The sequence below is a fragment of the Diceros bicornis genome, chromosome 8 (genome assembly GCF_020826845.1).
Source record: "Diceros bicornis minor isolate mBicDic1 chromosome 8, mDicBic1.mat.cur, whole genome shotgun sequence".
Classification (NCBI taxonomy): domain Eukaryota; kingdom Metazoa; phylum Chordata; class Mammalia; order Perissodactyla; family Rhinocerotidae; genus Diceros; species Diceros bicornis.
The window spans coordinates 5,126,214-5,137,847 of record NC_080747.1 but is presented as its reverse complement, the minus strand read 5'-3'; the positions used below and the strand labels follow the sequence as shown (position 1 = coordinate 5,137,847).

General features: G+C 50.9%; 1 protein-coding gene across 1 annotated transcript; it reads left to right on the top strand.

Moving 5' to 3' along the window:
- The first annotated feature begins 698 nt into the window (after window positions 1-698).
- On the top strand, window positions 699-3,558 carry S100P (S100 calcium binding protein P). The gene is made up of 2 exons (XM_058546682.1): window positions 699-956; window positions 3,266-3,558. Exons 1-2 carry the CDS (start codon window positions 819-821, stop codon window positions 3,413-3,415), a joined length of 288 nt encoding a protein of 95 aa, XP_058402665.1. The 5' UTR covers window positions 699-818; the 3' UTR covers window positions 3,416-3,558.
- The last annotated feature ends 8,076 nt before the right edge of the window (window positions 3,559-11,634 follow it).

The window sequence follows — 11,634 nt, the reverse complement described above, 5'->3', positions numbered from 1 at the left end:
TTGATTTCTGTCCCCCTACCCTGACCTCAGAGTCTTGTCCAGGCTCTCCCGCTGCAACCACACTGGGCAGCCCAGGCCCCGCAGGCTTTCCCAGCGACAAACACCTCCAACTCCACCTCCGCGTGCCCACCCCTGGGGATAGTGGGAAAGGGGTGCAAACTTGACCTCCACCCCAGGCGCAGAGCCATCCTGACACACGCAGCGGCGGAGAGGAGCCCTCGCCTTGTCTAACCCCTGTAACGGCTGCAGGGTTGGGGAGCAGGGCCGAGGTGTAAGCTGGTGCACTGAATGACTCACAGGGTGTTCTGAAAAGTGGGCTACAGGAGCATAGCTGTTCATTCCAACATTCATTCCCTCAAACAGCATTTCCTCGTGTCCGCCCACTGAGTGCCAGAGGCCCATCTGATATCTACACAGACAGGGGCCACATGATGGGTGGGGACACTCATTCATTACTCAGCAAATACTCACCAGGCACCCACTTACCCCAGAGACCCCCCTAGACCCCCAGGGTGGGGGACACCAATGTAACTCAGTGATGACCCCAAGACACAGGGAAGCACAGTAAAGGGTGGGTGCACCAAGGTGGCCGGTACCCTGGCCTGGGGGAAGGTTCCAGGAAGTTGCCGCAAAGCGTTTCATCAGAACTGAGCAACACAGAACGGGGAGGGGCGGGTCTATTGAACACTCCAGCCATGTTTGTCCCACCCTCTGTGTCAATACGAGGCTAGGCCTTATAAAGGGCCAAGAGGCCTCCCGTGGGACATTTCCTCAGCCACGCCAGCCCCCAGGAGGAAGGAGGGTCCACATCCAGCACCATGACAGAACTGGAGACAGCCATGGGCATGATTATCGATGTCTTCGCCCGGTACTCGGGTGCCGAGGGCAACAAGCAGAGCCTGACCAAGGCGGAGCTAAAGACGCTCATGGAGAAGGAGCTCCCGGGCTTCCTGCAGGTGAGGCCCAGGGTGCAGGGCCCTGGGGGACGGGGTGGGACTGGGTGGGCTTGATGGCGGAACATGGGGAGGGCCAGGGAGGATGAGCGGGGGAGAAAAAAGAGGAGGGCGCGGAAGGCAGAAGGGACAGAAAGGGTCAAGACCCAGACGCTCTAAAGAGCAGCCCCAGGGGAGAGCAGGAGGAGGCGAGGCGGAGGCGGGGAATGGATCTGCTGCCTCAGGGCCTGGGGATTCCGGAGCTTCTGAGCAGGGAGAGGATGTGGCCAGGTCGATCCTTGAAACATGGAGTTGGAGCCCCAATTTTCCTGTGACTGGGATTCTTTCTCTGCGGGGGCCCAGCGGGAAAGCGTGGGATGCGAACAGGAGCAGTGGGGCTGGGAGGTGGAGGCACAGGGCCCCAGCCCAGGGCCGTCTCTGAGGCCAGCTTTGCTGTAACTGGAACTGTCCCTTTCCAAGGCTGCTGGCCACAAACAGGCCAGCTCCACTTCTGCTTCCCAGGCCCCATGCCCCCCCCCCCGGCCCGGGGACCCCGTTACCCGGCGTCAGCGGGACTGAGAGGAATAGGGACGGGAGGAGGTCCCATCCTGGCACCCGTCTGCCCAGAGCCTTGGGCCTGGAGGCCCACAAGGGGGTCTCCCCAGGGACCTCTGAGGAGAGGCCCGCCCTCTTCTGCCTCCTGCTGCCTCCTCCCCGCTCCCTTTTCCCACTTCCCTCCTCCTCCTCTCTGCTCTTCACCCTCCAGCTGCCCCTACTCTCCCTCCTCCCTGCCCCCAGGCCCTACCAAGTCTGCCTGCCCTTGCCCTCTAAGGGGTCTGTGCTGGTGCTGATTCTCGAATATGGGAGCCTGAAGTTTTCTGCTAAAGTATCAATTCAAAGATACTGAGCACTTCAGTATATGTATCTTTTTCTAGATATGAATGCAACGAAGATATACTTTTAAAGTTCATTTGTTCTTCTCTGTTATAAATATATGTTTGTGTAGAAAATGTAAAAGTACAGAAACGTGGAGGGAAGAAATCGCCCCAACACACTCTCCCTCTCCCTCTTCCTCTCAGCCTTCCCTCATGTGGAAGTTGATGTAAATGAATTGATGTAAATTCTAATTTATATGCAATTTAACTTTTATTGAACTTAATGTTATAGCATACATTCTCAAACTTTGATGCTCATTGAACTCCCCCCTCATGCAGGTGGTCCCGGGAACACATTTTGAGAACCAGTGGCTGAGCAGGGGATTCTCAGACTTGGGTCAGAATCCCCGGGGAACCTGGTAAAGGTTGAGGCTCGGGCCCTTCAACAGGCCGGGCCGCCAGCAGATGCTGCAGCCCAGCCAAGCTGGAGCAGCACTGCGCTCCGCAGCGTCCACAGCCCAGCGCCTGGCACAGTCGGAGATTCAGAAATACTGGGTGGCTGACCAGCTACAAACTTCATGAACCTCACTTTTGATGCTGCAGGGCACACTGCCATTGAATTTGTCAGTACCAGGGCTGGGCCGCCAGCGCCCCCTGCTGCTGCTTTTCAGATCTGCATTGTGGTGGCCCTTGGTCCCCTCCTCAGGACAGTGCTCTCGTACTGACTGTCACATGAGCAGGCTCAGGCTCTCAGAGACCCCCACGGGCCCTCTCAAAGATGACCTGGGGCCTTGGGGCCCTGAGCCAGGTGCCCTAGCAGAGGGGAGAGCAGGGACTCTGTGGCTCCAGGCCTGGTCTCCCAGGTGTCTCCAGCAGGTCTCTTGGGCCCTCTGGGCCTTATCTTCTTCATCTGCACCCAGCTGATGCATCTCCTTGCCTGGTGGGCGTGAGGACTACAGGTTCATGTAAAGCAACTAGCTGGGGGCCAGCATGAGATGGGTGTCCCATAAAGGTAATACAAAGAGTTTTAATAAGGTAACACCCACAAAGCCAGTGGCGCGCCCAGGACAGAGCATGAGTGAGTGCGTTTCCTGGGAATAATCATCATTTTAAAGCAATGACACGATCCAAAGACAATGCCATTCAAAACATAAAAGTAAAATCAGCACTCCCTCCTGCACAGCATAGCGCAATCCAGAGCTGGCCTAAACAACTACAGGGTAGCTCACGTCACGTCACCTACGTTAGGGCAGCTCCCAGCTTCTAGAGCCCGAGTGTTCTTTCCAGGGCTGCCGCATGTCTGGGGCGCACAGCCGGCCCCGGCACCGAGCCCGCAGGACAGCAAAGCGCACACGCTGGGTTTCCCTTCCCTCTGCCCGGCAGCGCCGCTGGGCTGAGGCTGAGGCTGAAGCCCCGCGCAGGCGCCCTCCTTGCTGACCCTGGGCCTGTGTCCTCTAGAGTGGGAAGGACAAGGACGCCGTGGACAGACTGCTCAAGGACCTGGATGCCAATGGAGACGCGGAGGTGGACTTCAGCGAGTTCATCGTGTTTGTGGCTGCACTCACGTCTACCTGCCACATGTACTTCCAGCAGGCGGGACCCAAATGAGGCCCCGCAGACCCAGCTTCCTGAAGGGGGCACGGCAGGGTCGGCGAGCGGGCCCCTGGCTCCCAGAAAGCCCTTGTGGGCAAGCGTTCCCGTGGGCTGAGCCTGCTGATGGCCCTCTGCTTAATAAAATGCTCGTGAAATGATCCTGGTCTCAGAGAAACTGATTATTTCCTTAAAACCTCAGTACTCCACCCCCATCCACCCACCCCCCCAACACACACACACACACACACACACACACACGCACACTGAATAATTCGCTGATTTGTCACTTAATGCTCGTTGCCTGCCCAGTGGAGAGATGCAGATGAAAACGACACAGGGCAGTTGGTAGGAATCCATTCACAGGCCATTTCCTGAATGCCCACCTTGTGCCAGCCCGATGGCTGATGCACAGCCCCTGCTTTTGTTTATTTGTCAGCACAAAGTGAGTGCCACCCTGTCCTGGACCCAAGGGGAGCTTGTGGGACATGCATCCATCCATCCAGCCAGCCAGCCAGCCAGTCAGTCATGTAGCCACTCGTCAAACCCTGCCTCCTCCATCTCTCCAAACACGTTTTTTCAAGTAGCATGTTTTTAATGGTACTTTTATTTTCCCACAAAGATCATAAAACACAGTAACAGACTTAGAGAGGAAATTAGTTACAAGTAAGGATTAGAATCGCCAGTGAACAACAGTCCACATCGCCAATGTTTATAGTCATGAAACTGTCTAGAAAGCAACCAAAGTGACTCAAGTGAGTCTTGGGTGTCAGGTCAGTAATCTGGCCTGGTGTTGAGACCCCCATCATTTGTTGAATCCTCAGCAGTCGAAGCCTCCTCTCACGTTTGAATACTCTTCACCAGCAGAAACGGGCATCACTGAGAGACCCTGCACTTGGCGGTGGACACACCGCCATGAGGCTTTGGTTTACCCCTCGCTGGGGAGGGGACGGCACAGGTTTTTACAAGACGGAGAGCTGCGTTAGGTTAGATAGGAACAGATACATGTTTAAGCAAAGCAGGAAAAGTCAAGTTAATGTGACATGGGGGAGCTGGAAGTGTGATCAGAGTGGAAATCGTTTTTTCTCTCTTCTTGCTGCTTCACAAATTAGCCACCATCCTGTGATGACAAATCGCCCAGCTTATTCACGGCAGGAGGCAGAGCCTAGAGAAGTGCTGCACACCCCAGAGCCCTCGCTGCCGGCCTCGCGTGTGGCTGGGGCGCAGGCACCCGCCTGAGTTCCCCGGACTCTGCCCTCGCCCCAGACGGGGAGTCGGACAACTGACGCAAAGAGGGGACCTGGAGAAACTCGCAAGGGTTTTGCAGCCGGGATGTAGGAGAGGTTTCCAGCTACACGCCCTGAATCTAGTTCTCCAGGTCTCTCAGCCTTTCTAAACCACTCAACACCAGCTAAGAACCCAGACTGCTGGAGTATGAAAGTAACAGCATGCCACTTCCCTCAAGCGTCCTGGGGCTTCTCTGACGGGTCCTCCCAATTCCCAGCCTCTCCTCACGAAGGCAACAGGGCCCATCCTCAGTCAGTCTGTCTATTTTCATCCCACAGGACGGTCTCCATCGAACGTCCTGCTTTGAAGGAGATTCTTTTTCTGGCAAGTGCACGGTTGCCCTGGAATTCTCTTCAACTCATCATGGCTCCCCGCCCTACTCCAACGGGGAGATTATGTCTGCTCTGGAGAACAGATCCCTGCTCCAAGAAACCAGCCTCCTGCGGTCCTCTGTCAGCCCCTTTCTGTTCAGAGGCCCCAAGAAGGATGCAGAACGGCCCATTCCTCCTGGGTGAAGTCCACGGTCACCTCTCTGGAGTTTACCACTCCCTGGGGGGCACCTGGGTTCAGATACTTGTGAAGCAAAAGCCATGTCCAGCCAGCAATTTTTTTCTTTTTTTTTTTTTGTGAGAAAGACCAGCCCTGAGCTAACATCTGACACCAAGCCTCCTCTTTTTTGCTGAGGAAGACCGGCCCTGGGCTAACATCTGTGCCCATCTTCCTCCACTTTATATGGGACGCCGCCACAGCATGGCTTGACGAGTTGTGCGTCGGTGCGCGCCCGGGATCCGAACCTGGGAACCCTGGGCCACCAAAGTGGAGCATGTGCACTTAACTGCTACGTCACGGGGCCGGCCCCCTTTTCTTTTTTCTTTTTTTTTTTTATCTTTTATTTTTTAACTATTATTTCTGCAATGTCACAATTCTTGGCCCAAGAAGAAAAGGCGGTAAAAGTCAAGTCTAAAGGCAGACAGCCCCTCAGTCTGTCCGGATGTCGGGTTTTCCTTCCTCCCACTTGTGGATGACGTGAACGCTGTCCAGAGTGCTGCGCAGCCAACATTTTTTCATGGCTGCAAGGAATTCATTGGAATGAGTGTACCAACATCTGCTCATTATTAAAGATATAGTTCTTCCTATTTTTGTTTTTAAAAAGTATACTATAGTTAACATTTTCATGCACAAAGCTTTGTCTTAAGCTCAGATAATTTTCCAAAAATGGATTCCATTTTTAACCTAGGATTACTAGGTCAAAGGAGAAATTTTTTTTTATTGTAGAAGAAACACATAACATAAAACTTATATGATCTTAACCATTTCTAAGTGTGCAGTTCAGTATTATTAAGTATATTCACATTGTTGTGCAACCAATCTCCAAACCTGTTTCATCTGGTAAAAATGAAACCCTGCACCCGTTCAACAACCTCTCCCAGCACCTGGCAACCACCATTCTACTTTCTGTATGAAGGTGGCTACGGGGACTGGCTTACATCACTGAGCACAATGTCTTTTAAGGTCCATCTATGTTGTAGCCTGTGTCAGAATTTCCTTCCTTTTTAAGGCTGAATAATGTTCCTCTGTATGGACACACCACATTCTGCTTATCCATTCATCCGTGGATGAACACTTGGGTTGCTTCCAGAATTTTTTTAAAAAACAAAGTATTTAATCCAAGTCAAACATTTCTTCACTATCATGCTTGGGAAAGCAAGCAGCAGCCATTTCCCAGACGAACCCCTCAGTTTTGTTTGATTTTTTCCAGCAGGAGAAGCAACCCTGGAGCTGGTGGCTCTCCTGGTCCTGGGGCTGTCGCCCGCACCCCTGCTGCTGATTTGGCTAAGCTCTGTTCCTGAGCAGGGACGGTGCACCTTCACCTCCTCCAGAACGTCAGGTGCTGTAGGCGTGGGGCCACCGTGGGCGCTGGGGCTACCATGGCCTGGCTGAGTACAGCAAGTCACATGCCCTGTCCACTAGGCTCAGCCTGTACTCAGGAGTAAGCTCCCCAGGCCTGTCACCCACACTGTCCTCTCAGTGCCTCGAGTAGCAGGGGGCCTAAAGAGCTGCTCTCCACCACAGCTTCCCGTAACATGGCTCGTTCTGTGCTCAGAAACAGCGCTCTGCTCCACCAGCAGACCCCACACCTACCCCTGGGTTTGGCAAGGGGTTGGCGTGCCACTGTCCACCCGTGCCCCGCCCTCTGGCCACACTGCTCCTTGCCCCTTTGAAGCACTTGCTGCCCAGCTGCACCCTCCACCCCCAGCGTCACTCCCCGTGGACTTGGACACCTGCTTCCTGCCTCTCCACCCCAAGTCCTGCCGTCGCCCCGGGTGCTCACAGGGTGACACACTCCACAGCAGGGCCGCCCCAGGCCCCGACTTCCTGGTCTCCAGTGCACCCTTCTCCTCGCCTTGGCCACCGGGGGTCTTGTCTTCACCCCAGGCTCCTTCACCTCTGAATCATTCAGTCAAGCACCCTCCTCTTGGACCACATCTCCTGGTTTCCGGGTTGTTACTAGGGCAGACACTGATGCTGCCCATCCAGCTGCCATCCCCCTCTTCCTTCTCCGTCACAGAGCCCTGGTCTTGTTCAGGCGTGCAGCAGGGATGTACTCGGGGGACGTGGGCTCCTCGCCCAATCCTTGCTCCCTTTGCCACTGGGACTTTTGAGGAGATGGGCTGGTGGCTTCTGAGAACAAGGCCAAAGCCAGCCCTCAGGGCACATTCCTGCAAATTAGGAAAAGACACCCTTCCTCAAGACCCAGTAGTGGCATCTGCAGGAAAACTGCCATAAGAACTTTATCAAGGTGCAAAGACTATAACATGAATGGTACCCCCTAGAGCTGTGCAGTGCACAACCTGCACAACTGTATGTGATGTATGTATATGACGACCTTAGCTGGGAAGGATTTTCCTCCGATTAAAAAAAAGACACATAGCTGTGGAAACCCACCCTTCCCACCTTCTTTCAGGACCTGGCATTGTTGTGTGAGGATGTGATGCTTGGAGCTGCAGCAGCCATTGTGCAATCAGGAGGACAAAGTGAAGAGGCTCATAGAAGATCTTTAACTTCACTGAGTGGCTGGCAGTGATGACCCACTGCACAGCCCCAGGAAGTGCTGCTTATATCATATTCTATGTGAATAGTGCTTGGAGGCCCTGGCTGCTGAAATGACTCAGATCCACATAGCTCTGGGATTGTGGGAGATACAAAGCCATATTGCTTAAGCCACATTTAGTCAGTATCTGCCTCCATAATCACTTTGTAGCGGATACTTGTCATTCATTTTGGCCATTCAACAACTCTATCCCTTTTTATGTCTGGGGAATTCATCACTTATGCATCTTGATAGGTGGCAAATCTATCTACCCCTGTTTAAGTTGAGAGTACTAGATTCTCTTGCAGCTAGAGTGCTGTCATGTGACCTAGGATCCACCAATCAGATTCACCCATGCAAGGTTTGACTAAGAGCTAGCGAAGCAAAGGAAAGGTTCAAAGAGCTAGCTGGCTCTCTCTGTGGAAGGCCTCAGCATGGAGCTGATGGCAGCGATGGTGAAGTTGAGGTGCTGGGCAGAAGAGAACATGATAAACGGCAGTGTCCTGCGCTCAGAGGCCTGGAAAGGCTGCTTTCAGGCCAGTTCTGCAGTGTGGGCAGCTCCTGGAAATGTCATCTTTTCTCTAGCCCTCCCTGTGATTCTGGGACCTCTTAACTGGCCAGGGTCAGCTTCTGTGCCCGCAGCGAGGAACTCGGACAGATTTTGTCCATAAACCTCTCAAATACGTTATTTTAAGGCAAAGAACATGCAATAGTTATTGCAAGTTATTGATTTTAACAACATATTTATATATATTTAGTTAATAACAATAGTGATTTTATTAATAATCTTTGACCAAAAGGAAAAGAGGCAGGCAGAAGTATGTGACAAGAACCTCCTGACAAAGAAAATCAGAAACATATTGTCAAGCTACAGACCAGAGGTTATTTGCTGTTGTTCATGAAAAATGCTTAGTAAGAGGTGGAGACTGATGGTTACATTCCAGAGAGATGACATTAAACTTTTAAAAAGGTCTTTAGTTTTCCTTTATTAATCATTTTTAAAACTTTTTAAATTTGGAAAATTACAGAATTCTCAAACTTATAGAAAACTTAGAAGTAGAATACAAAGAAATTTATTTTTCTGAACAATCTGAGAATAAGCCGCCGACCTGCTGATCCCCCACCCTGATCACACTCACACAGTGTGAACGTCCTACAAATAACATGCCCCCACATAATCACAATGCAACCACCGAAGGCAGAAAATTAGCACCGATACACCACAACCATCTCATCTGAAGACCCCATTCAAGTTTTACCAATTGTTCTAATAATGTCTTTTAAAGCAAAAGGATTACTTTTATAGCAAAAAAAGCATCACCGCTGTATTTACTTCTCATATCTCTTCTGTCTTCTTCAACCAAGAACAGTTCCTCAGTGTTTCCCAGCCTTCCATGACCTTGACACTTCTGAAGGTTACAGGCTGTTATTTTGTAGGATTTCCTTCAGTGTGAGTCTGTCTGATGTTTCCTCATGCTTGGGTCTGGGTTACGTATCTTTGGCAAGAATATCACAGCAGTGATGCAATGTTCTTCTCACTGCATCTGATCAGATGGCACACGAGGTCAATCTGTCCCATTACTCATCGTGCTCACTTGGATCACTGGCTTAAGACGGTGTTTGAAGAAATGGCCAGTTCCAGAGCCGGGGCAAGGAGAGCACAAGATGTATCTAGAACATCTTGTCATGATAGAAAGCAAGGATGTGTCCAAAGAATGACCAGGATACGTCAAAAGGACACAGAAGCCAGCTTGAAAGGGCTCCCGCTGGCCACATCAAAGCCTTCTCCACCACAGAGTTATTCTTCCCACCTTTGTAAGCAATAAGCATTCTGTAGTGAGGTACTTTGAAACTATGTAAATATTCTGCTTCATCAAGCATTTACCTTATTCGTGTATTCATATTTATGAGAACTCACAATTTCCCATTATTCAATGGGTGGTAGTGGTTACTACCATTATTTGTTCTGATGATCAAACTGCCCCTGATTTGCCAGCAGGAGCCCATTCAAGCTGGCTTCTCTGTCCTTTTGACATATCCCCAACATTTTTTGAACATTTCCTTGCTTTCTGTCACAGCAAGATGTTTGGCTACATCTTGTACTTTCCTTGCCCCAGCTCTAAAACTGACCATTTCTCCAAGCACTTCTAGTTCCTTTTAGTGGAAAATGATATTTAGAAGCCAAGATCTGAGAGCTAGGTGTGCTTATTACTATTGGGGTGTCACTGCTTCCAGCCCCTCCCAACGGACAGAACTAGGGAAGATTTCTAAGTGTATACATAAATTTATATAGATACACACATCTACGGTAAACACACACACACACACACACACACAAAACCATGAGTTCACACGGATACATCCAATTTCAAACCAACACCACAGAGTTCATTCTAGTGTTCTCCCTTTTTATATCTCTCCCTCTTCTGGCATCCCCTCTCCTGCATGGAAACCTTTTCCCTGTGCAGGCTCTGACACCCTACGCCAGCCTGCCCCCCACATGCACACCCTCCCGCCTCCTGGGCTGAGTCACTTCGCAGGACTGGCCTCCTCTGTAGATGCCCTCGTTATGCTCTGACAAGCTGCACCAAGTTGTCCCCATGCGTGGATGCTCCCCCCACCCTACTTGGGCTCTGACAACCCCCCTACCCCCACACTACCGCCTTGGGGACTCCTCACCCTCCCAGGGCTTTCATTTCTGAGGCTGGATTTCCCTCTTCCCAGTCCCCCCATGGGTGTCCTCTTCACCCTGCTCAGAGGGCTCTGAGCCCTGATCTGGGCCACTATGGCTCCCATTCCTCCACCAACTCACTAAAATGCATTATAACCCCAAAACCAATACTCACAGGGCTTCCTGGTCATTCACAGACACATGCAGGGAGGCAAAAAATTTGAGTCACCTGACACATTTCCAGTTGAGGCCCAACAAGGTGACATTCTGCCTTTTTGTTTCAGCTCACGTTATAAAAAAGTGTCCATTCATGGTCTACTTAGTGGCACATTTTTTGCATTTTTGTGTTTTTTGTTGATTTCACTGTCTAAAATGGCCCCCAAGCCTAGAGCTAAAGTGTCGTCTAGTGTTCCTAAGTGCAAGAGGGCTGTGATGTGCCTCACAGAGAAAATGTGTGTTAGATAAGCTTTGTTGAGGCACAAGTTATACTGCTGTTGGCTGTCAGGTCAATGTTAACGAATCAAAAATATGTTAAATAAACTGTCTTTAAATAGAAATACACAGAAAACAAGGCTATGTATTGATCAGTTGACGAAAATGTGGCCAGAGGCTGGCAGAAACCTAACCCTGCATTCCCTTAGGAGCAGTGACTCTGTATTTGCTAATTCAGTGTTTACGGTGACTTTATATAACATAACTACTGCAAATAACAAGAACCAATTGTCTACACACACAGAGACACACACAACTTTAGGAACTGCAACCACCCGGCAAAACTGCAGCCCTGGACGTACCTAAGTACCCACGGGCTCTGTGGCTGCACCCAGCAAGTGGAGCAGTGTGCGGGAACCTACACACAGCGGCTGCAGAGACAGCCGGACCTTGGTTGAAGTAGGTGTTAGAGTTCGTAAAGAGGAGGGAGGAAGACAAGTTAGAAGAGAGGAAGGATGGAATATTTTGAAGATGAAAATTTGAGGGGAACAGGGAGGGGGCTTGAATTTGGGGCAGCAACTGCAGAACACCAGGATGAGACAGCTCTGCGAGACAGAGAAATTCTTGTAGATCCATGAACTACATATGTCAAATGAACGAATGAGTGAATATCCTTAGCGCTCATCTCTAGGTAACACGCTATTTGATTTATCCTGCTTACTGTGTATCTCCACTGCTAGAAAGACGCTCCAGAGG

Coding starts and splice junctions, on each gene's coding strand:
- S100P (XM_058546682.1), top strand. CDS start 819: ATGACAGAACTGGAGACAGCCATGGGCATGATTATCGATGTCTTCGCC. Junction 957..3,265: donor AGCTCCCGGGCTTCCTGCAG/GTGAGGCCCAGG, acceptor TGTGTCCTCTAG/AGTGGGAAGGACAAGGACGC.